Here is a 26,001-nt window from a genome sequence, read left to right as displayed (position 1 = left end):
GAACTAAATACTCTGGTCTTTTCCATCACTCTTCACCAATACATGTGAAAACAAACTTTGCTGACCTTACCACCCCAAGAAACACCTAAAGTAAGATAAACACATCCGAAAGCAAAAATATGAATTGTACGTTATTTTAAGGTACTGATCTCTTCCTCAACAGATGATTATGAACAAAAATCACATGGCAGGTGTTGGTCACTTTGCTTAGTGTTGTACTGGAAGGTTCTCAGCTAAGAAAAAAAGGAGGCAGAAGATTCTGCATGCAGTATAAAAAAAAAAAAACATAAAATCCTGCCAGGATAGCATAGAGTCCAGCAGCCAACAAAGTAAGGGCTGATCCTAGCATTCTTCAAAACTATTTCCAAGGTGTGAAAAAAATTCTCTCACATTTTAAGAAATATTCACAGTATATCTTTCTGTGACTGATGTGCTTTTTCTCTGAATTCAAGAAATAGAAAGTGGCTAATGGACAGCTAAAATGTTTCAGTTCCAAGTCTGTACTCATCTGTTCTGAGGATTGTATAACTAATTTATCAGGATTTGCAGTTTCCACCTAGCAGCCTTGGGGCTTTAACAAAAACTTATTATTTATGTGCACAGAGTTCAGACAGTCTAGTTGGAGCTTTTCTTAGGCCTGGGATGGCTTTTAAGCTTTTTTTTTTTTTTTTCCATCTTCTGTTCAACAGTGGTAGCCTATATCCATCAATCCATCTTTCTTAGGCAATTTTAAAACATCAAAATGAAAATTAATTGTTTTCCTGATTTGTCACAGAGTCCTTCCACATACAGAGGAGAATCTTATGGAATATAAAATTGCTGGAAATATTTAGAAGAATAAGGTTTTCTTTCCTTAAAGAAATAATTGAGCACAGATCCAATAAAACTACTTGGGATACCTCTGGTACTCCCATTTGCCTTTAGTCCTGAAGTAACGGAAATGTCAGTTCAACCTGACAGAATATCAGATGTTTCACAGTTATCTGTCCTGTTGTTTTCTTACCCTGCATCTCACCTCTACCAGCACTTAAGAGTAAACAGAGTCTTGTGACATGTAGAACACCAGATGTCCTTCGCTGACAGAGCTGGAGCCTTCACCTGATTCATTTGGTCACCACCAGTCCATCGTGCTACTGAAACGCAAATCAAGCCCATAGGTGGCAAAACCTTCTGCAGTCAGATCTGCGGCAGGACAATGAAATACAAAATGAAAAATCTGTCCTGAACAAAGATGGAGCATGGAAGTGTCAGTAACTGACAAAAAGAAAAAAAAGAAGTATTTAATAGTAGTTCCCTCTGCAGAAATGCCTACTTCAAACAGGGCATCTTTATATTGTTTCACTTAGTCCCTTTGAAAAGGAAACCACTAAATGGTGACTTTGAGAATAAAAGCATCCACATGGCACGTTAGAATGAAACACTTATGCAGCTTTACTGTCACTTCTTTTGCCAATAGCTTTCTTGTCAGGAAAAAAACAAATTTCAACTTTTTTCACTCAAAGCAGTTTTAGTCTCTAACAGGATTTTGTAGCTGTGTAATATCATTAACCTCAAGGGGTTGAGAACACTCCGGGGTCCACAGCAGCTAAAAGAAGAGCTGGCACAATCAAGCTACAAACATTTTCTAGAAGGACATAGCCATGAAAGCACAGGCAGTGCTGGTTGAAGAAGGAACCAAGCAGAGCATTGAGAACACCCAGTTTGTTCCTTAGGTAGCATCTGTTGAGAGACAGAAAGGGTGGAAAGCGTGAAGGCTGCATTTGCCTGCACAATGCACAGGGGAATGCAATAGCACATATTCAACCTATATGCCCTCTATTGCAGGACACTTTGCTTTGCCCTGCTGCCATAATTTCCTCCAACCCCAAGCTGTGTTTCAAATCAAGTAGACTCCTGAAAGGAAAGGAAGAAAAGGGGAAGCAAAAATTCTCATTCAAACCTTGAATTGAACTGTTTCTGGAATTTCAGAAAATGTAATCATTCCTCCTCCCCTTCAAAATGAACGTGTATTTCCTGTTTCTAAATAAAACAAGAAAGAGAATTCCCAGAATACTATAAGAATGGTTGTTACAGTGCAATCAGAAGAAGAAAAGGTCAGAAACCTTACAAGAAAGTATGTTAAGAAATTTCCAGTATGGTTTTGCAAACTTGGTAGAGGCCAAATATTCCGGAAAATGATCCAGACTTTTAACAATAATAATAAAGCAAAAATACTTAATATTTACTCTTTGGGGTTGAATAAGTATACTACAGTATTCCAGAGAATATTGAAGAAGGAACACAAGGATTCCCAGTTTTGATCTTGAGTGTGAATCAGATAAAATGAAATTTTACCAGTTTTTCTTTAAAAAGGGATTTCTGGGTTTCTTCATGTGAATCTACAGATAGGTGCAGTTTACTTGACAGAGTAGGGATCATTTTGCATGTGCCCAGTTTCGAGATCTGATTTTAGTCAAAGACCATTTTGTGCATATTGCTTTGCAGACTTGCATCATCCCAGCAATTTTCACCTTTTGGATATCTACACAGCCAACCCACACGAGAGCAGAACAAACAACTAACCAGAAAACCTCCAGTCTTTCATGCAAACACTTAACGTCCACATCCCATACAGTGACCTACACGTGCTTCCTCTTGGCCCTGGCTCTGTATGATGCAGGCAAGTCCTCTGATTGTTACGATCCCAGTATCAGGACCGGGATGTTGGAACAGAGTCTGTGACCCAACAGCTTTCACCATGTGCAGTCAAAAAACCCACATGCTCTCCTTTGCTGCCTTCAAAGCTCTGCAGGAGGGTGGAGAACACACTGCCAGCATAGCGACACCCTGTGTTTTCCAAAATTGTGCTGGTTTGACTGAAAATGAGATAATTTTCTTCATGTGGTTAGAAACCTTTCTTTTTCACAGCTAGCACGCTCATTATTTGAACTTAGTTGGAGAACATTAGATAACACCCCAGCACAGAGTTAATGTTCTTAATTACTCTGGTCTGAGAGCAATGGACCTTCTGAGCACTCGGTGCACAGGTGTGAGGCAGCTGGGAAGCGGGGCATGGATGGGGCAGAGCTTGACCGACATCCAGACTGATCAATAAGAGTATTCCATCCCATCAGTGTCATGCTTCATATTTAAGGAGAATCAGGATCTTCCACAGTCTCTCTCGCTCTGTCTCGAACATGGTCGCTCTGTCTCATGTTCTTTTTCACTCTTTTTGTTGAAGCTGGGGGAGTTCTGCTCAGGATGCTTACTTTGGCCTGTTGCTGTTTTGCAGAGGCCTCTGGGCCTTTCTGCCTTTTTTTCTCTTTTTCTCTCTCCAGGATCAGCTTTGGGACCAGGTGCTGCCTCCTGGGACTGGCTGCTTGGTGTGGACAGAGTTCATGAGGAATTGCATTGAGTATCTTATTTCTATTTTATATATATACACTAGTAGCGATTAGTATTTTGTTATTTTATTAAGCCATGTTTATCTCAATCCAAGATTCTCCCTTCCCTTTTGATTCTCTCCCCTTCTCTCCCCTAATGGGGGTGAGGGGGGTGTGTAGGGAAGGCGGTGAGCAAGCGGCTGTCTTGGTCATGTTCCTAGCTCAGGTTAAACCACTGCAACAATATAGTGACTTTTTACCTTGCTAGATTGCTTTGATGAAGAGGCACAAATCCCTGTGGCTTACTTGGGCTTGCACAGTTTGAAAGAGCCATAGGATGTACAGATCAAACATTGTGCAGGCAGAGGCACAACAACAGGTTACCATGGTGGAAGAAGAGAGGAGGATTACGTGGTATTCAAACAGGGGGGCAGGGGTGGTGGGAAAGAAATCATGTTTCATTACAAGTATGTTGTTTGGATTAGCCAAACTCCACCTTCTTCATTCATCCAATTCCTTCTTGGACATTGTTTCATCCAATAAAGAACTCCTCCTTTCTATTTGTCTATTTATGATACAAATGAGGATAGCTAGAGCTTTGGAGAAAAGAAAAAGAAAATAAAAGAAAAAAAAAAAAAAAAGAAAAAAAGGAAAGAAATCCTAACCAAAATGTGACCTTAGCAGATGTAATCCGATCTGATTTCCACTACATTAGCCTACGAATGCTTATGCAACTGCATAGCACAGCAACTGAGAGACAAAACAATGGAAGTTTTAAAGCTTTATTTATTGCTCGCTCTCAAAACATTCAATCGCCATCATGCTTCAACTGCCAAATCTAAATTAGAGAGGTTGGTTGTGGGTTTTTGGTTTTGGTTTTGTTTTGTTTTGTTTTTAAAGTACTCTTCAGGGGAACATTAGAGCTCTAGAGAGAGGTGTGAGCTCAAGGAGATGGAGCATCTGGCTACAGACCAACTTGCCTATAAGTCCAGACCAAGCGGACCCATATGGATAGCTTTTAGAAAATCATAAGAGGGAACAAGTAGAAAAATTCCCTCCCTTCCATGTTCAGTCTCCTTTTTTTGGCATTGATAATTAAACAGTACTTACTGCCATTAGCAAATTACAGAAACTTCCATCAGAATCTCAACAATTTTCATGTTATCTAATCACTTCCTTATTTATTCATGTCTACCCGCAATTTTCCTCCTCTTTTGGTTGGGTTGCTATGTAATATTACAAAGCATAACGAAACCTGTTGTGCTATTAAGTGCACCAGAGCAGTATATTAATCCCTTATTTCAAAAGCACAAGGAAAATACGTCAACTCTCAGCTTAAAAGTTCAAAGCATATTAAAATTAGTAAAGCAAACAGTCAAAAAAATTACCACTGACGTTTTCTTATGTCCTACATCTACAGACTGCTAGAATTATGTAATCATATACACTTCATCTAACATATTAATTCTATACAATATACAATCTGGCAGCTAGCAATCAATGGTACATTTAAACTCACCTCTTGCATAAATTGGGCACAAGCCAAATACTTATCATTTGCACAGCTTTTTTTTCCCCCTACTATTTTCTTACTCCTTTACACTGCTTCCTTCCTTTGGTATTACCCAACCAGTGAACACATGCAGGACACTATTCAAATTGAATACCAATATCTCCAAGTACCCTCCAGAAGTCAGGATTTATCAATATTTCCACAGTAGGGAAAGCACTTATTTACTTTGGTTGTAAATTTTATTTTTTCTCATCAAAACTTAACAGAGGAAAACAACAGAGGAAAACAATTTGGTAACCAAATTATGTTTAGTTCATTACCTGCTCTCTGATCTATCCTGCTTTTGCATAAAGTTAAAAGTTATAATTTTCATACTTCAAAATGTGGGTGCTTCATGAAAATGAAAAAAAAAAGTAATAAAGAGAATGGGACAGAGATATTTAATATATTTTTCTGTCATAAGCTTTAGATAAAATAAGTACATAAACACACAAATAAATCTGCAAGCATAAATTCTAAAAACATAACTGAGTTATGAACTACAGTACCTAATTTATGATGGGAAAAAAACCTGTTCTTCACAGAAGTTGTTCATATCTTCATAAAGAATAATATTGTAATGCTCCAATTGCTCATGAATGGCAGCTAACATACAGAAAAATTACAGTGAAGACTAAGAAGCTTTTACCGATGCTACCATGTTAATGATATCAGCTAAACCTAGAATCATATCTAGCATTTATCTTACTCTTCCTCCCACCCCAAAACATAAAAAAACTATTAACTGCCACACCTTCAGTTAGGATCTCATAATAAATTAACTTTAATATGTTCTTTTTTATGTTAACTAACATACCATTTTACCTTTCGGGGTGCACTGTTAAATGATTTCTCTAATGCCAAACAGTATATCACCCTCAGAACCAAATCAGAACCCACAGTATTCCCAGGCAGATTTATGCTTGCTCCATCAGATGCCACAGTCCTCTAAATAGCATGCAGTAAGAATCTGTCTGTATTGCTAGGCTGGAAAACAAACACAGCAATCAAACCCCTGAAGAAAGGAAAAAAAAAAATGCAATAGCCTGGAGAAGAAAAGGGAGCAGGATGCAAACTCAGTGGAAGCTAGAATATGATTCAGAATGTAACTCTCCTCTCCTCCCCCTAAAAGAGTGTTACTGATAAAAACACTGCACAGACAGACATATGTCTTAGGATAAAGCCCCAGTTATCATTTATGCACTTAGAACACTTTAACCATGCAGGCAAAAGAAACAAAAACAGAACAAACAGGCCAACCCCCATGACACATCCTGATCACGATGGATGAACAATGAACTGAATATTTCCAGCTGGACAGGAGCGTCATCTCAGCACTATGTGATGTATTAGCCAAAAGCCAAGCACGGGTTTCTCATTTCAGACAGTCAACTCTTCGAAAAACTGGTTTTCACAGTAAAGCGGATTTGAAAGTTTCAATTAAAATATGGTAAAAGAATAAAATAAAATGTTAAAAAAAAAAAAGTTAAAAATCAGTCACTGCCTGACAGAGTTGTCATAACACACTTTCTCTCTTCATTTCCTTCACGAAATGAACTGAGAACACAGAATTCTCTACTGAATACTTTTGATTCACTTGCACACTGCTTGCTCTTTCTTTATCCAACAGAAAGGTATACTATGAAGCTGAGTGAGGCTTGGGTAGTTTTATTCCCCAATCACTCTTTCTGCCAGTTTTTTCGTATTGTTTTGCTTCAAGTTCAGATGCAAGAAAACTTGAAAATAAATGGTAAAACCCATTTGAAACCACCATGTTTTACTACATGAGCAATCAAAATCAGTGATACTTGGCAAAATTTCAGCTCACAGCCATTTGACCTCACTGGTTTAAAAACTGACCGGTTTGCAGACAAAATAAAACAAAACAAAACAAAACAAACCGAAGCATAAACAGATAAAACCACCACACACACTAAAATGAAATATCTTGTACCTTCCTGGAATCCTGAAAGTGCACAAAAGTTTAAACAATATTCTCCTATAACGCAGGAGATCCCGTTTCTTGTCCTAACAACCATACACCTGATACAAAGCCAGTCCAGTGCCTCAGTGCTTTCTGATACGTTACACGGGGATACTGACACTTCTCCCTTTAGGAAAGAGCTTTGAGATGTACAGATAAAAAGTGCTAGGGAAGGGATAAATTATATTACAGAGATGATTATTTCATTTTAAAGTATATGCTTATCTCAAACATAGGTGTTAAAACAGTGAAGTGGGAAATCATAAACCAATGTTTGGTAACAGAGAAAAAAGTAGTACACCACGTACTTTGTCTTTAAAATTTTCTGGACTAACCACCCATATTTTTGGTTATATATATATATTTGGCAATACTATATGGCTTCTAGATATGACTTGAAATTAGAGGTTTTGGAAGTGTGTTTATTGAGTTAACAACCATGGTCAAGAAAAATACATTACAAAATTTAAGACTGACACAACTGCAACACAAGATGATTTTCCTTCCTTTCTCTGACATCATTTGTGTATACCGTTCCAGATACAAAGTCACAGCTATACAGAAAGTCAGAGATAGATCTCACGACTTCTTATTGAAAAATGATGACTTTCATAAGTTTTCTGTGTTGAGAGGTTATGTGAATTGCACAGCCAGTACTTGGACCAAAAAAAAAAAGTTACTGCATGTCAGATGCTCTCCAATTAGTCTCCTTACATGCTCTTGGCCACAGTAAATGTGATGCAAACTTCACAAGTTTTGGGACAGTGTGTTCAATATGTTACCTCACCTTTTCTACACACTAAAAAAAGAAAACCTGGGCCCATGGACACAAGGTAGAATGAAGAACAAGCTCTGCCAAAGCCCTCAGAGGGGTAAGTGTGCTGCTGGGTACAACTCACCCATTCTGCTCCCATCACCAACTATGGCTGCTACATCCCACATGTAGTAAACATTATCCAACGGCACTGAACAACATTGGAGATTTCTCTTCTGTTTTGATGTGTAATATCAACTAGGTGAAGTAAATGGAAATATTGGTTATTGTCTGCATATCAAAAGCAGAAAAATGAAATATGTTAGGACCTGCATGTTTTTGGGACTGTGGGTAAGAAGTGTCTTACTACACAAGTAATATTCTTTAAGCATTTCCCTCATTTTTTATTTTTTCTTACCTATAGCAAGGATCTCAAGTGCAACACTTTGCCCAAAGGCCTCAGACTGGGAAGTATTTGCCTTAAAGCACCTTTTTTGTGAATGTGTCTCCTAATCTGCAATAATATGGTCTGATTTTGAGAAACAGAATATTGCCAGCTTCTGTTGATTTCAGCAGGGACTGAGAATACAGTTTCCTCAAACTAACTTTATTAGTTGGTCTAATAAAACTACCGCCTTTCCTTGTAAATCTCATCTCTGCAAATCAGGTGGTCAGCCTCTTTCAGATGCCTTTGAATAAGCTTAACTCATGGTGGATATTTCAATGAAATCACCAAAATACACAGCTCTTCCACAGACTACCCACAACCTGAATCTCCTAAACTTCAGGGACAAATCTATACGAAGAGGTATTTCTACCATGCGTCTAGGACTGATAACAGTTCACATCTCCTCCTGCATACCTTAAACTTCTTGTTAATGCTCCAGTCTGCCGAGAGACAGAAAACTGTAACCTAGGACAGAAACTCTCAAATGAAACACTAGTGGCAATGTACAGCCATGAAGGAGAACATTTATGGATTCCACATTAAAACTTACTCTTTCTGGAAAGATGAGTCAATAGCAATTTGTTTTAAAAAGATCATTCAGGGTTCATTAGCAGACTGTACATTCTCACACCAAACAGTAAAGGGACAATAAATTTTCTGCTTTAGCCCTGCTAAACTTTTAAAACTGACAAGTAGAGGAATCTGCTTTTATTTATATATATACACACACATATTTGTACAAATTTTATATATATACAGACACACACATATATATAAAGTAAGCAGTGGTAAATGCTATTCCCCCAAAAAAATAAATTAGACATACAAAAAGAAATATCCAGCCTCCTCACAAAGATGTCTTTCTATGGCTTTCACATTACCTAGATCCATCTCTCAAAGCAGATTCTGCAACAGGTCCTGTAACTGACACGTCAAAAATTATGTCTCTGATTCAGGAAAGATTTAGTCCATCCCTGTCCAGTTAAGCATTTAAGTATTTTAAGTACACACTGAAAGTCCTGTTGAAGTTATGGACATGCCCAAGCAGTTTTCTTGCATGGGAAATGTTGACTTCAGTGAAGCTTATAAGAACATATTTATTTTTGAGAATTAATGTCCTCCCTTGTCTGAAAACAAGACCATGAATAACACACGAGACTGGGGATCAGTGATGACAATACAGCAAGTGTCAGAGGAAGAGGGAGAGATTTATCTTGACAATCTGCAGGAAAACCTGCAGAACTCTAACCAGAGCCAAAAGTGCCAGATGCAGGACTTTACATAAATGCAACAGAAATTGGAGAACCTTAAGGTAACGATGACTTCAGCCTCCGGAATGTGACACAGGAATGCATGTCCACAGTGAAGTTTGCAGTGCAGCTGCAGGACAGCTGAGCACATCCTATCTTTAAACTAGGTCAGACAACGAAGGTACCTGATCAGAGTGTTTGGTGGCTGTACGATATGTTAGATTAAAGATAGGAACTGATGTGCGTTACTATTGCCTCCTGAAGCTGAAACACAAATGGCAAAGAGTGGGTACATATTGAATACCCAGCTGCGGGACTGTATTATATATGCCACCCATGTAAGGATGTGCTGTAAGAGCAACACCCTTCACATCTAAATTACACTACACTGCAGTAATGAAGCTTCACGAGGACCAATTTCAACTTCAAAAAATGTCTGAGTTACCCTTCAGGAAAAATATAGGACTTGTAATGGAAAGGAAAAGGCCACAGCAAAACAAGGCCTTTTACATGGCTTGGAATCTGTGCCACAAAACTCCATTTGGGGAGGGGAATCACAACATAAGCAGTGGCCCCTAAAAAATGTCGATATTGCAGCCTTGGACCTTTCCATTCCAAAGATACCAGATTCAGCATGCCGTTAAATCTGAAGTAGAAAGTTCACAAGAGAGAAGATGACAAAAATCCACACTAGTACCTGAAAAAAAAAAAAAAAAAACCCACAAAAAACACACACACACACACACACACACACCCCCCAGAAGAAAAAAAGGCAAAACAAACCAAAAAACAACACACATCTCTGCCTGGAAAATATATTTTTTAATTAATACACATTTCTTATAAACAAAAAAAAGTTATATTAAAAACACAGGTCTGGTTCCTATCCATTTTTTTTTCCAATCACAGAAAAAACAGGGTACAAGAATAATAAACTAAACTATAAGTAAATCCAGTGCATAGATTTACTTTTAGTCAAATATGAAACAGCTTTGTTTCTTGTGAAAGAAAGGAAACTTCCTTTCTTCAGTGACTTCCAAAATTCTGTGAATGAAATTCATCAGTCTGAATTCTTGTCTTGCAAATATACTACTCAGGAAGTTTCTGTTTAGCAATTAGTGAGGTCATATGTAGTGGTCTTTACAGATTAAAAGACAAAGAAATGCCCAAGAGTGACTGAAGATGTAACAATCTAGGCTTGGTAATGTCTGTAAGACAACAAATGAACCCTGTGTTCTTTCACAGGCATTGTTATCTCAGTCTATATCCATATCTGTAGATTAGATTCCACCCATGGCAGCATCAGAAGAACAGGAATATTTCAACGGGCTATTTCTGGAAGCAAGCTCCGGTGAAAAAGTCGAGGAAAAATGCTTGTCTAGAAAAACTGTAGTTTACACTCTTCTTTACACCTGGCCTACATAAAATGTGCTCAAGGCACAACCAAGCACTGCTTTCTCCCCTGGTTTTTATCTGGTGAATGCTAGATCATCAAGTATGACAAAGTTAGCTAAAACTAGAGAAAGTGGGAACCTAACAGCAAGGAATGCAGAACAGGGCTCTGCTTTGTTGCTCTGCCACCAGAAGCCTCCACGCACACCAGCGGGAAGGCTGTCAGATGGAATTTTTGCAATCCAATATACCCTCTCATATGCCAATTCTTCCAAGAGAGGAGAGGGTAAGGCACCAACAGAAAGCCCCTCAGTGCTCTCCTGATTCAGTAGGATAAAACAGCTTCTACAACGTAGGGCAGTTCTCTCAACTGTCATTCTCCAATTCCATGCTCCGTATGACCAGTCCAGCTAAGTCTTTGATTCCGTATACTGGCACAGCACATTGTGAGGGGTGGGGGCTGCATTTCTGCCATTATGAACTCTGTTCTGAGTAAGAGCTACACTAAAATCCCAACACCTATACGTGAAATTTTACTGTAGCTCCTCTATGCCAATTACATGATGCAAATGTAAGTTCTGAACTCGGGCGCAGGGGGGGAATAATTTGAGAGCAGCTGCATTTTCCAATTCCTACCAAGGAACCAATTGTTCCTACCAAGGAACCAACTTGTTCCCTAAGCCTGGCGGTGTTACTGCAGTCATCATGTCACACTCACTAGGAGTATGCCTAAACATACGCATGTACATGCATGTTTGAATACATACACACGCACACTCAAGTTACAGTACATGTGTGAATTTCATTCTGTATTTACTCCTTTGCTGTAAGCACCATTCGTAATGGAAAATAGACCATGTCTCCTTTTTAAGGGAATGATTAGGACCACATGTTTCACTGACTCTTAAGCTGAGGACCTTGCCGATACTTCAGAAACCAAATTACTAATGGCATACTAGACTTATTTCCCTGGTGGAAACCACTGGCTACTAACGTAGTGAATAAGAATACTTTTGTCCCTAAACTTGCAGGTAATCATCATATAAGGCCAAAGGCCTAAAATGAGTAGGTATGGGGCAGATGAGACCAAGGTTTGTATGCACTAGTAACATATTCTATAGCAAAATTACTTTGTTTATCTGAGAAACCCAGTATTGTATCACTTTTCCTAAAGAGAATATAAACAGCACATTTTTGAAGAAACAGTTACTTAATGTGCAACTTGTCACCACTATCAGCTTTAACATAATAAAATACATGTGGAAAATCCCTTGAAGCAAACCTTCTGCAAAGCAGATTCCTCTCTAGTCTGGGTCAGAGGGTGTGTATGTCTATGAAGGAAATGCTATCTCCCTCTCTTTCACACACCCACTCACTGTAGGTCATACACACAGCAGAGCTCACTGTTGGGATGTGTCTGCTGTCTGCGTGGCATCAGCTCCACGAGGTGAAGAAATTACCATTGTTTCTTGGGGAGCATCTGTGCCTTGTAAAGAAAACCAACAAATCACACTCCAACATACTAAATAGCAGCACTCATTGAAATTTCAACCAAGGATCTCTAAAGTAGTTTGCAGACAATGAATAAAGTGTGTTTCAGCAAAGTAAATATTACTCTCCATGTTTTGTAAATACAGAAACCACAGCACTACCTAGCTCAAAAACTTAACCAAAGTCAGCCTGAAAAACCTGGAAGTCACAAGCATTACAATAAAGCTCCAGACTCTCTAATTTTGGAACCACCAGTCTTCAGCCATTAAGTTTGGTTGAAAGCTTGTATAACCTGATCTGGCAAGGCATGAAGCATCTCTGGGCAGTAGATAAAGCCTCTCATTTGACTCAATAAGCAAATTAGTATTTGTATGTCAGGGGCAGGCAAGCCAGGGCAGTTTGCCTCAAATTCAATTTTAACAGGTTAAGGGAAATTTTCTAGTAAATAGATCATAGCACCCTCTGTATTTTGCACTGGGCTCTTAAGTAATTGCTCTGTAGGACCCTGAAGAACAACTCTTGCACTAACCGCATTTTCTATAACTCAGGAAACTTGCGCCTAGCCTGATAAACATCTCCCACCATAGCTGTGTCAAGAAGACTTTGACAACACAATTTTTATACTGTAGCTTTGTCCTATGAGCGAAGGTTGGTAATTTTTTCAAGTTTTGAGATGCAGAAGTAGTAAATATTAATGAGAAGGCAACCATTACACCCTTATTTCTTTCAACTTTATAGCCTTAAACTCAGACCTCTGAATCAAGAATACCATCTTTAAGCCATTCTAGTATTTTATCGCTTATTGTATCATAAACCGCGAAACTATTAAAATTATTCTGTGCCACTGCAGTTGTTCTCAAAGTTTATGTCAGAAACATAATAACCTGTTGCATTTCTGTAAGCAAAGAAAAAAATTATATAGCTGAAAAACTTTAAGAGCAATAGAGAAAAGAGATGAGGAGATATAGGTATGTAAATTTACCATTTACATATGGGAAGTAATTTAATGCCATTACAGAATTATTTTTGCAGCCTCAGTTGACATTTCTTCTCATTACACAGTACAATCTCTCTCAAAACTGTTTGCAGAAGAGAGTTAGAGGTGAGCAACAGCAATGGGTTAATAAAAGATGGTATGCTATGAGATAAACCTTTTACAGGTTTGCATCTGAAAGTCATAACATAACCTTTTATTTCATGTGTCACTGTGACAGAAGGTTTTCAAGGCACAGTTCTTGAAACTGCAAGATGTTAAACAGATGTACTGTACAGCCTTCCAGATTTAAATCATGAGAACTGCATTTGCAGCTTGTGTGTTGTATCCCCAATTTTTTTTTCTTATCAGCTTTGAATGCGTTAAATAAAACCGTCTGGTTTATGCACCTTTTTTTTCTTCAATTTTTTTTTTTCTAATACAATGGACCCTAAAAATCACTTCTCCTCCACCCCCCTCCCCGTTTGTTTTTTTTCTTCAGACTAGAAAAAGTTATTCAAAAATATGTCTTTTAGGCAGGGATATCCCTCTTTGTCCTTATTCTGCAGGTGCTGGCAACCCAATCCAATTTGTTAGTATAAAGAAGTCGTCCACTGTAGAAATAGGCAGGAATGACAGCAGTGAAAAGAAATGAATAAAAACAGATCTGTTGAAATTTCAGCTTGAACATGCCTCTAAACTACTGGAATATTGATCATCCCCTACCTTTTCAGTTTCAACTGTTGCTTGCACTCCAACAGACCTCTACTAAGAAATGTTTGCATAGTCAAGCAGTTTAATTTGCATGCCTAGTCATATGCCACTTCTCATGTCCTTTGAAACACTTAATGCAATCGTACTTTAAATACATAGAGTAATTTAAATCATCTGGGACCTCTGGTAGTCTAGTCCAAATTGCATGTGAAGCAGGGCCAACTTAAAGTCAGATGAGGCTGTTCAGGGTCTTGTTCAGTCACATATTGAGTGTCTCTAAGGATGAAGATTTCACAGCATCTCTAATCCAAAGCCTAACTAACTCCACTGCAAAATTTTTCTTCCCTATATCTAATCAGAATTTCCCTTGCTGCAACTTGTGTCCATTGTCTCTTATACTGTCAATGTGCATTTCTGCTCCTAAGACTTTACTAATTTAGTGCAACATGGAATTAGTATTTCTCACAAGGTCACACTGCTGACTGCAGACATCACACTTGATGTCTGTTCAGATCTTTGGGTCTTCATCCATAAAGCTGCTTTCTACCTAGTCAATCCCCAGCCTGCTCCACAGGGCTATTGTGTCTCAGGTGTAGGACATTTGCATTTCTTGGACTTCAGGAGGTTCCTGCTAGGCCTTTTGTCCAAGCTGTAAATGTGCCTCTGAATGGCAGTCCTACCCTCCAGCATATCAACTACTCTCTTCAACTTGCAAACTTGCCGCGGTTCACTCAGTCCCTCTGTCCGAGTTATTAACGCGGAGTATAAACAGTATTTGCCCCAGCATGGACCCCAGCAACCAGAATGTTTCTGATATACCATTGGGTACACAAAGACTGAACTCACAAACTGTACTGTATGTTCCATGCAACACTGTATGAAATAAATGAAGTTTCCAGTTAAGAAATAAATGAACAAACAATTCTGAAAAAAAAATACAGTAACAGCACCCGGCTTTTCATCCACACATAACAAACAAACCATTTGAGGCAGGCAGTTACAAAAGCAGCAAAAATGTGTACAGAAAACTCTTTACAGGAGGAAGAACATAAGAAATTCAACAATTAAACTATTCAACATTGTGAAGTGTACACTAGTACAAAGTAAAAAAAGTACAAGTAATTACACTGCTGTGAATGCAGCACTGCACAAGAAGCATGCTGGTTGATGGATTGGGGTCAGAAACGCTCAGCACCTTTCAGATTCAAGTCCCTGGAGCTATCAGAGTTTAGGAAAAGTCCAATGTAAGTGCAAGCAGGTGGAGATCTCATCTTGCTCTGAAAAAAGCATATATAAGTTGTTTCTATTGTAGCTATCTCTGTCTTGGCATTTATCTACTTAGAAACAAGAAAACATATTCCAAAGCCCTGCCATGCTACACTGCTCAGAAAACACTCCTTGCAGAAATTTGTTTCTTAGATGTTGGAAGGAAGGAAATGCACGGATCCACAGACAGCTGTATGCAAAGCTGTGAAGTTGTTAGCCACACTGCTCAAGCTTTAAATCATTGACTTATTCAAAGCAAACAATTCAGCCAATATATGAAGAACCTTCTGCCTAAACATGAATGTAAACATAATAATAGTTTTCCTGTCCTGCCTTCTGCTATTACTCATCACTAGACATAACATGATATAGAATCACAGAGTGTCCTGAGCTGGAAGGGACCCACAAGGATCATCAAGTCACAGAATCACAGAATCGACTGGGTTGGAAAAGACCTCAGAGATCATCAAGTCCAACCCTTGGTCCAACTCTAGTCCATTTACTAGATCATGGCACTAAGTGCCATGTCCAGTCTTAGTTTAAAAACCTCCAGGGACGGCAAGTCCACCATCTCCCTGGGCAGCCATTCCAATGCCTGACCACTCTCTCTGTAAAGAATTTCTTTTTAATATCCAGCCTAAATTTCCCCTGGCAGAGTTTAAGCCCATGCCCCCTTGTCCTATTGCTGACTGCCTCGGAGAAGTGACCAATCCCCACCTGGCTATAACTTCCCTTCAGGTAGTTATAGAGAGTGATGAGGTCACCTCTAAGCCTCCTCTTCTCTAGACTAAACAACCCCAGCATTCTCAGCCTCTCCCCATAGGTCTTGTGTTCAAGTCCCTTCACCAGTCGTGTTGCTCTTCTCTGGACTTGCTCCAGCACTTCAATGTCTTTCCTGAACTGAGCGGCCCAGAACTGAACACAATACTCCAGGTGTGGCCTCACCAGTGCAGAGTACAGGGGAAGGATCACTTCCCTTGTCCTGCTGACCACGTTATTTTTGATACAGGACAGGATACCGTTGGCCTTCTTGGCCACCTGGGCACACTGATAGCTCATGTTGAGCTTCCTGTGTAATTAGTACCTCCAGGTCCCTTTCTGTCTGACTGCTCTCCAGCCACTCTGCGCCCAGCCTGTAGCGCTGCAGGGGGTCAAACTCCTGTCCCTGCATATGACAACCCCACAGTTCACAGCATGTGTCTGAGGGTGTTGTCCAGTCTCTTCTTGAACACTGTCAGGCTTGGGCCCGTGACACCTCCCTGGGGAGCCTGTTCCAGCGCTCCACCACCCTCTGGGTAAAGAACCTTTTCCTAATGTCCAACCTAAACCTCCCCGGCACATCTTCCTGCCATTCCCTCGGGTTCCGTCATTGGTCACTAAAGAGAAGAGATCAGCGCCTGCCCCTCCTCCTGCTCCCCTTGTGAGGAAGCTGTAGCTGCCATGAGGTCTCCTCTTAGTCTCCTCCAAGCTGAACAAACCAAGTGACTTTAGCCACTCCTCACAGCTTCCCCTCCAAACCCTTCACCAACTTCATTGCCCTCTTCTGAACACTCTCCAGTACCTTTTATCCTTTTTATCCTGTGGCGCTCAGAACTGCACACAGAGCTCCAGGTGAGGCTGCACCAGTGCAGAGCAGAGCAGGACAATCACCTCCCTCGCCCGGCTGGCAATGCTGTGCTTGGTGCACCCAGGACACGGTTGCCCCTCTCGGCTGCCAGGGCACACTGCTGGCTCACGTTCAACTTGCCGTTGACCAGAACTCCAAGCTCCCTCTCTGCAGAGCTGCTTTCCAGCATCTCAACAGCCTGTATGTACAACCAGGGTTGCCGTGTCCTTGGTCCAAAATATGGCACTTGTCCTTGTTGAACCTCATGCGGTTGGTGATTGCCCAGTTCTCCAATTTGTCCAGATTCCTCTGCAGGGCCTCTCTGCCCTCGAGAGTGTCAACAGCTCCTCCAAATTTTATGTAATCAGCAAACTTACTAAGCAATCCCTCAAATCCTGAGTCTAAGTCATTTATGAAGATACTGAAGAATGCTGGCCCTAAGAGGGATTCCTACAGAGCCCGCTAGTGACTGGTTGCCAGCACAACATAACCCCATTTACTGGAACCCTTTGAGCCCGGCCCGTCAGCCAATTGCTCACCCAAAGGTGAGCACAGTATATGGCACAGTTTAAAACAGCACCAATTTAAATAGTAAAGTGTTTCTAAATGTGTAATATTTAACTGAGTTCACATCAGCTGCAAAATAACTCCAAGTAATTGCAACTTCCGCAATACAGACAGCTGGATTATGAAGTCAGGCTTTCCATCTGAAAGCTGAATTTTTCATCCGAAAGCTAAATTTTTATTAAAAATTATCAAAAAAATCTAGAGTTTGGGCATAAGTCTTCCAAAGAGTATGGAAAGTCAGAATGAATATATTTGGAGCAATAAGTGAGCAAGATATTATTTAAAAAAATAACTTTATATTGGGCATGACGTTACTTCTCAGGTTTAACACCAGAGCTATATGAATAATTGAAAGCCAGTCTCAGATCAAAAATTAGACCAACTACAATTAGAGGTGAGGGGGTAGGGGGCAGCACAGCTGAGTGCAAGGAAAAAGCTTTTTCCCAGATATTCTAACTTAATCAAAGACAACCATTTATACATCCCTGCTGTGATCTACTCCTAGAGTCCTTTCATAGACTTACTCCCTGCTCCACTTGTCTCACTTAGGTTACAGCTTTCAGCTGTTTGGTAGGCAGCTCATTAGATCAGAACAAGAGATGACCAGTTTAACCTTAGTACCAATACCATTCCTCCTTACATGGAAAAAAATAATATTATCTTAATCATAAGAGAGTATGACAATATTTATGCCAGTGATCATCCATCTGAGTGAAGGTAAAGATTTCTTCATATCTCTTCTGATCCAGGATACAGTATATCTAAAGAAAATGCTTCATCTCCTTAGTATTTTGCTCACATTTAAACTTTTGACAATATTTAAAACTAGTTAGTGAATTTGATATAAATTACAAGTAATTTTATGTGTTCCAGAACCACACTTGTAGTGAATGATTCACCAAAATTATATATGTAATGTATTTTGCATATAATTTTAGACTCTCTCAGAACTTCAAGCAAACATGATGTTTTACTAAGTAACCACATGGAGCAGAAGGCAAAACTCCTGTACTCAGCACTGGTGAGGCTGCATCTCAAACACTGTGTTCAGTTTTGGGCACCTCACTACAAAAAGACACTGCCATGCTAGAACATGTCCAAAGAAGAGCAACGAAGCTGGTGAAGGGCCTGGAGCACAAGTCTGGTGAGGAGCAGGTGAGGGAACTGGGGCTGTTTAGCCTGGAGAAGAGGAGGCTGAGGGGAGACCTTATCGCTGTCTACAACTACCTGAAAGGAGGCTGTAGCATGGAGGGTGTTGGTCTCTTCTCCCAAGTAGGAAGTGACAGGATGAGAGGAAATGGCCTCAAGTTGCACCAGGGAAAATTCAGATAGGATATTAGGAAAAAATTCTTCACGGAAAGGGTTGTGAAGCATTGGAACAGGCTGCCCAGGGAAGTGGTGGAGTCACCATCCCTGGAGGTGTTTAAAAGACGTGTAGAAGAGGTTCTTAGGGACACGGTTTAGTGGTGGGCTTGGCAGTGTTAAGTTTGCAGTTGGACTTGACGACCTTGAGGGTCTTTTCCAGCCTAAATGATCCCATTATCCCAATTCTATTCAGCATAAGTGTCTCATTTAAACAAAAATACAAACCCACTTAGAAAGAGAATATGAAAAAAAAAACCCTGCTTTTAAGCTATATTTTCCTATCAGGAAGCAGCTGATAAATGTTGAATACTTCTTTGCTAGGAAGGGTATATGTCAGTACAAGCCTACAAACATTAGGAAATATCTTTTGCTTTGGTAACAGAAAACTTATTAAGGTCAGCAAATATATTTTACTTTCCTGAGAACAGCTGCAATGACTCCAGTACAGGGGAGTAAGGAGGAGAGGGAAGAACTTCACCATTTAACTGAACCAAACAGAACATGCATCCACTAAGCAGGAAAAACATTACGGCCATTATCAACTACAGCAATTTCCCTACGCATACTTTTATTACTTTCTGTAACCTCTTTGGAGATTTTGAACAAATGCTAAAATTAGAAATGAAACAGCAATTTGAGACATAATGTCTTTGAGAAGATTATAATTTACTTAGTTTAGCATAAATAAAAAGATGAAGGCTTTCTAAGCAAGAACAAATTTCACATTATCTTTCATCCTCTGTCATCATTTCAAATACAGCTAAATCAAGCTGCAATGTATTTTACATGCAATTTTAGACTATTTCAGAACTGTGATGTTCTACTAAGTAACCACATAGAGCAGCAGGCAAGACTCCTCTGCAACAAGACTATGTTCTCATACTCTATAATCGGTGAAATAATTCCTAATTACACTTTATACATATAAATTTCAACCTGTAATTGCTACCTATAGATTTTATACTATATATAAACATTTATCTCTTCCCATTTAATTACATAATGTGTATGAAATGCAGTGAAAGTTCCTCACCAAAATGCTGAAAAAATACTTTCTTTTAAAAACATAAATCTATTTATGAATCCTTAGTTACTTCTGTTGTCACCTGCTGAGCAGTCAAGACTGAGTAATTAGCACTAAGCTCTCCATATCCCCTCCAAAAAAACAGTGGCCTCTATAAATGAATTGATAATCTAATGCTAAATACTCATGTCAAAGTTTATTTCTACCCACCCAAAGGCTGGCCTACCTACTGGCAGCTTCACCAGAAAAAAGCAAGCAGTGAATTAACAAACCAAACTCAATGACTACCTGTAGAGCAACTACACTGCTTTTTCGCTAATATACCTTGTCGTCTTTTTAACATTGCTTTGATACTGATACTTCATATTAATTTTCATTTGAGGGCATGGCTACACACAAACCCTATTCACGCCTAAACAAATACTTAATTTCAGTGGCACCCATCACCCCACAGACTTCCAAGATTATTTAGATGGTCAGTTAGACAGCTACATCAGCTAAGATTGCAGGACTGGGTTTTGCTCCTTTAATTTTATACAGGTCAAACTGATGGAAAGGCAATAATGTCAAAGAGGACACTTACAGCATGATGAGTGCATCTGCCTTTCCTTTTTGAAGCAGTGGAGGTTTTTATCCACAAAACTTTGTATGTTCAAAACAAAAGTTCACTTAAAACATCCAAGAGGTTTGAAAACTGCTTTGTATTGTGAAATGACAAAAACACTTCTTTCTACACCCTTCCCTAGATGACTTTAAAGATGTAAACTATTGCCACATGCTTTCATTTCATGTTTGTTTTTCCATCACTCATCTAAAAAGAGAAATAAAATGTACACAGTGAAAGTGAATGTGTTTGCATTTTGCTCTAAAATAGGAAAAACGCCTGGACTGAAAAGTCTTCTGCAAGACCAAATATGTCACAAGAAACCTATAATTTGCTGTTATTTTTATAAATCTGATCGTAATATAGGACAGAGCTGGATATTTACTTAATTAGCAATTTCACTAGCCTTGCTGTGCCTTTAATTTCAATTGGAAGTTGAAATTGTTTGACCTAGTAACATTTTAGTTATTTAGATTCTGAAAGGACTTATTCAAAAGATAAAGACATGGAGGTATGTTATTTAAATTTCCATATATTTTGAAATTTCACTGTGGAGACACTGAATATCGCCTTCCTTTAATAACACATACTGATAAGTAGTTGTAGCAGCATATTGACTAGAGGTAGAGCTTATGATAGAAAAGAAGGCTATTAACAAGAAATCAGTCTCAATTAAGGATGTAACTTCTGTGTTTCAAAATGTGTGACTCGCCAAAGCCTCAAGTATGCATTCCTATTAAATGCATATTCTTACACTCTAAGAATAGGACGTAACACTGAAAATTCCAACATGTTCTTACAATCAATAGGACATGCCTTGCAAAGTATCTCTCTTTTCAAATACATCACTTTAGTGTGGAGAATAAGGAACACCGGAATACTACATCAATGTAACTTAAGTTCCCACTAGAAGACACTATGCAATAGGCTAAGTTGTGTATAAATAATACATCCAGAAAATACACATTGTGTGGACAGTGAAATGCTAAATTTGAAAAAGAAATGTTAAAAACAAACAAACAAACAAAAGATAGTTTGAAAAATACATAAAGAAGAAAAGCAATGCTATGAAAGTAGGAAGTAGTGGGAATAAAGCATTTGCATGCAGCACATTATCAGTATCAAGGTATACAGAAGAAAAAATGGGAAGTATAATTTGTTACTGCAGTTCTCAACATGAACAAATAACGTATCCAAAACCAGTTCAAGAAAACCATTGAAAGATGGCAGATTCCTACGTAAGATGCTTACATCAAAGATAGGAAACCTGTATGGGAAATTGTGGGATGTAACAGAGAGATTCTTTTATCCAGACAAATTTGGTACAATCTACCAAACAAAAAGTCAGGTTTATCTGCCAACAGTATCAATAGAAATGAATATAATGATAATAATATGATATCTTGATAACTTCAGAGCCTGTAAGATGCTGTCCCCCTTCTGAAAATAATTATACCAGTCTACAACTTCCTCTTACCCTGTACACAGTAGCCTGTAAATCTGAGGAAACATCATGAAATAGGAATTTGGGTGGGGTTTTTTGCACACTCAAGTTTGTCAGTAAGTATTCTTCTTTGTCTTCATGATTTCTCAGGGGTACAGGGGGGCAAAAAGGGAGATTTTTACAAAACCAGTTATTATATAACTGATTTAAACATAAAAGATTCTCTGAAACGCAAAGCATTTATCTTTACGACTAGAACAGAGATTTCAGCTGTTTTAGAGAAATGGGTAGTCTTGAGCATCACAGGAAGAACTAAAGAGATCCTAACTTCTCCATTTTTCATTTGTGACCCTGTGGTAATAACAGTATCTGAAATAATATGATGTGCAGATACTAAATGGTGTTTCTGGTCATACTTCAGGTGTGATTTGAGGACTGTGGGAAGATGCATTTCAGTTGCCTACTCCACACCACAGGAGCATCAGACTACGTTTGGCAGAAGCTTCTCTCCAAAACCCAGTGCCTGGAAATAGTGACCCCTCAAACTGGCCCTTGCAGGTTCTTAGGAGACATAGCCCAGCTCTTGAAATTCCCGGATCCATCTGTCAGTCTAGACTGAAAGAGGCTATTTTTTTTTTCCTTGTTTTTTCTTAGAAATTAAACTGGGATTCATAATGTATTAATAAACACCATCTTTTTGGTGCTTCAATTTATCCTTGTGCCTTTCTCATGCCATTCCTAAACTTGGCTCAAAATTCCACAAGTGTCATTCTCTTTGTTTTCTCTCACAGGCAGGTCAGGATCTTCATGTTTAATACTACTAATTAATCGACTTCACATGAGGTGACTCTTGCATTATAGGAATATTTTAACAGGCCATTACAGGCATGCATAAATATATAAATACATTTCGTCATATGTGAGCTATGATGTGTTTCAAGTGTCATTCTAGACAATTAAAACTCAGCTGGCCATCCCAAAGGCATGTCTGTAAACCTGACTGTTTTTCAGGACAGGTGAAGAACACCTGAAATTACCAACAACATTAATCAAGATTTATATGTAATTCAAAAGAAGTTTTACCCCTAAAACTTACACTACAAAATTACACCATTTCTGATTTAAATTGCTATATTTAAATGCTATGGTTGTAAGTAGCCAGTTGAAATTGTGCGGAGAAAATTTCAACATGTGGCTGGCTGCTCAGAGTGTTGACATCTGAATGCTGTAGCCAGTTTTAAGCTTAGGATGAGTTCTTGAAAACAATGGTAATAATGCTCCTGGCCTCAGTGACCATGCACAGTGAGGAAATACTTCCTGCTTCTTTACAAGCTGTCTACTTGAATCATACTAGAAACCTACATGAAACTACTCAGAGATGAGAAGGAAAATGGCAATGACAGAGAAAGCTTGCCTGACTAATTAATGCCTTTTTGTGGTGGTTGGAAATCTAAATCTTCAAGTGCCCACTCCTACTTAGCCCACATTCTTGGCTTTTCATGGCTCAAATATTCCTTCTTGTCAGTAAGAGGCATAAAACTAAAGCTGTATTTTTAAAAACTGTTATTGCATAAGTACAATGCAAAGTCATGTCAGCATCTCATCTGAAAATATCACCTTTTTTTTTTCAGCAGTGAGTAGGACTCCAAGGTGAACTTAAGCTGAAGCGAGTGAGAAATCTCATAATTTCAGGATGATGGACCAGAGTCATGGCTTGAGATAAGATTTTTAGATTAAGTTGAGCACTCAGGAAAAGCAGTGGGAGATCAAATGACAACTAAAGCCTGATCTGCACAGTTTCCGCACTTTTTGTTGTTGTTGTATTTTCCATTTTATTTTCTCCCTTACTGGAATACTTATCATCTACAGCTACTACCATTTTGGGGATTCTGAAGTGTAAGATGACAAGTTCTTATTCTCCAGAATATCATCAGTATTTTGATGCCTACGAAACATAACCCACACTACAAAACTGCACCACACTAATTATCCTGAGTACAAACCAATCTGTTTAAAAGACCTATGACAAAAATCTAGCTCTTATAGTCTCTGAGAAAGAAAGAAAGAAAAAATATCTAGGCTATTTTCATACAAACTCCAAAAAGGCAAAGTGGCAATTAATTTTGAAAACAGAAAAACAGAGTAAGAAATTTTAAATGTGACCTTTTGCTGGAGGGAGTTACGTACTGAATCATGACTAAAATTTAGTCAGAAATGCCAATATTTATTACTGATTCTCCTATAAATTTAGCTTAGTAAATGAATATACATCTATTTAAGAAAAATATTTTAAAACAAACACCACCAACAAACTTCTAAAGAATCAAATGAATCAATTGCTTCAGCATATCATAGAATCATTTCAGTTGGAAGGGACCCTCAAGATCATTGAGTCCAACCATAACCTAACTCTAGCACTACACTATGTCTCTTAAGAACCTCATCAAAAACCTTTAAACACCTCCAGGGATGGTGACTCCACCACTTCCCTGGGCAGCCTGTTCCAATGCCTGACAACCCCTTCTGTGAATAAATTTTTCCTAACATCCAATCTGAACCTTCCCTGGTGCAACTTGAGGCCAATTCCTCTCATCCTGTCACTTGCTACTTGGGGAAGAGACCAACACCCTCCATGCTACAACCTCATTTCAGGTAGTTGTAGACAGCAATAAGGTCTCCCCTCAGCCTCCTTTTCTCCAGGCTAAACAGCCCCAGTTCCCTCACCTGCTGCTCATCAGACTTGTGCTCCAGACCCCTCACCAGCTTCTTTGCCCACCTCTGCACTCTCTCTAGTATCTCAATGTCTTTCCTGTAGTGAGGTGCCCAAAACTGAACACAGTATTCAAGGCCTGGCCTCACCAGTGCTGAGAACCGGGGCACAATTGCTTCTCCGGTCCTGCTGGCCGCACTATTTTTGACACAAGCCAGGACGCTGTCAGCCTTTTTGGCCACCTGGGCACACTGCTGGCTCATGTTCAGCTCATGTTGATTGACAAATCAACACCCCCAGCCCTCTCTCTGCCAGGCAGCTTTCTGCCAGCCACTCTTCCCTGAGCCTGTTGCGCTGCCTGGGGTTGTTATGACCCAAGTGCAAGACCCAGCACTTGGCCTCATTAAACCTCATACAACTGGCCTCAGCACAACAATCCAGCCAGTCCAGATCCCCCCCACATGGCCTTCAAACCCTCCAGCAGACCAACACTCCCACCCAATTGGGTGTTGCCCACAAACTTACTAAGGGTGCACTCAATCGCCTCATCCAGATCACTTATAAAGAGATTAAACAGAACTGGTCCCAATACTGAGCCCTGGGGAACACCACTCGTGACCAGCCACCAACTGGATTTGGCTCCATTCACCACAATTCTTTGGGTCCGGCCATCCAGCCAGTTCTTTACACATCTCGGAGTACACCCATCCAGGCCATGAACTGCCAGCTTCTTCTGGAGAATGCTGTGGGATATGGTGTCAAAGGCCTTACTGAAATACAAGTACAGAACATCCACAGACTTTCCCTCATCCACTAAGTGGGTGACCTTGTCATAGAAGGAGATGAGGTTGGTCAAGCAGGACCTGCCTTTCACAAACCCATGCTGACTGGGCCTCTCTTCACACTATGAGACTTCATGGGATAGCCATACACATGTATTCCCAAACTTCCCATACATAAAACAGACTGGGACACATCCAACTTTAGATACATGCAACAACGGGGTTAATTAAAAACTCTTTTGACCCCCCAGTTACTCAGTTTATATGAACAGAAGTGAAAGCTGGGCTCATGCTGTGAGGCGTTTCTAAGAAGTTACACATAGTCTAGCTCAGTATGTCTTAAATTTGGATGGACTTATCCTGAACATACTCTGGTAGTGCCAGATGTCAAATACAGATTCTGTGAAACCAACTGATGTCACTTTGATGAGCTGCAAGGTTAGGGAAGCAGCATATGACTCCTGCAAGGACAGAAACTGATCCAAGAGTCTGAGGCGCAAGGGACATTATGCTAACACTGAGGACTAACTAGGACTGCGAGGTTTCAAAAGTAGGGTTTTTTTCTGCTATGCTCTTTGCTTCAAAACCTGAGCATGCCTTTTTGACAGGTGTTCTTCTAGAAGAAGATGCTCAAAAAGCCTAGGTGACATTTTGTACCTTTGAAAGGCCATGAGTCCAATATAACTTTTAAACACAATTTAGTATTTTATGAG

General features: G+C 39.4%; 1 protein-coding gene across 1 annotated transcript in view; it reads right to left on the bottom strand.

Moving 5' to 3' along the window:
* The window catches only part of SUGCT (succinyl-CoA:glutarate-CoA transferase), a gene marked incomplete at both ends in the record, with an annotated part of 354,974 nt that overhangs the window by 169,577 nt on the left and 159,396 nt on the right, over positions 1 to 26,001 (bottom strand). Inside the window, one exon of the mRNA XM_082046307.1 lies at positions 25,648 to 25,719. Coding sequence (XP_081902433.1) covers positions 25,648 to 25,719 — 72 coding nt within the window. The remainder of the gene's footprint in view (positions 1 to 25,647; positions 25,720 to 26,001) is intronic.

The sequence above is a fragment of the Streptopelia decaocto genome (assembly GCF_964273445.1).
Source record: "Streptopelia decaocto genome assembly, chromosome: 2".
Classification (NCBI taxonomy): Eukaryota; Metazoa; Chordata; class Aves; order Columbiformes; family Columbidae; genus Streptopelia; species Streptopelia decaocto.
Note: the sequence above shows the minus strand (reverse complement) of the source record. Positions and strands in the feature narration are given on the sequence as shown.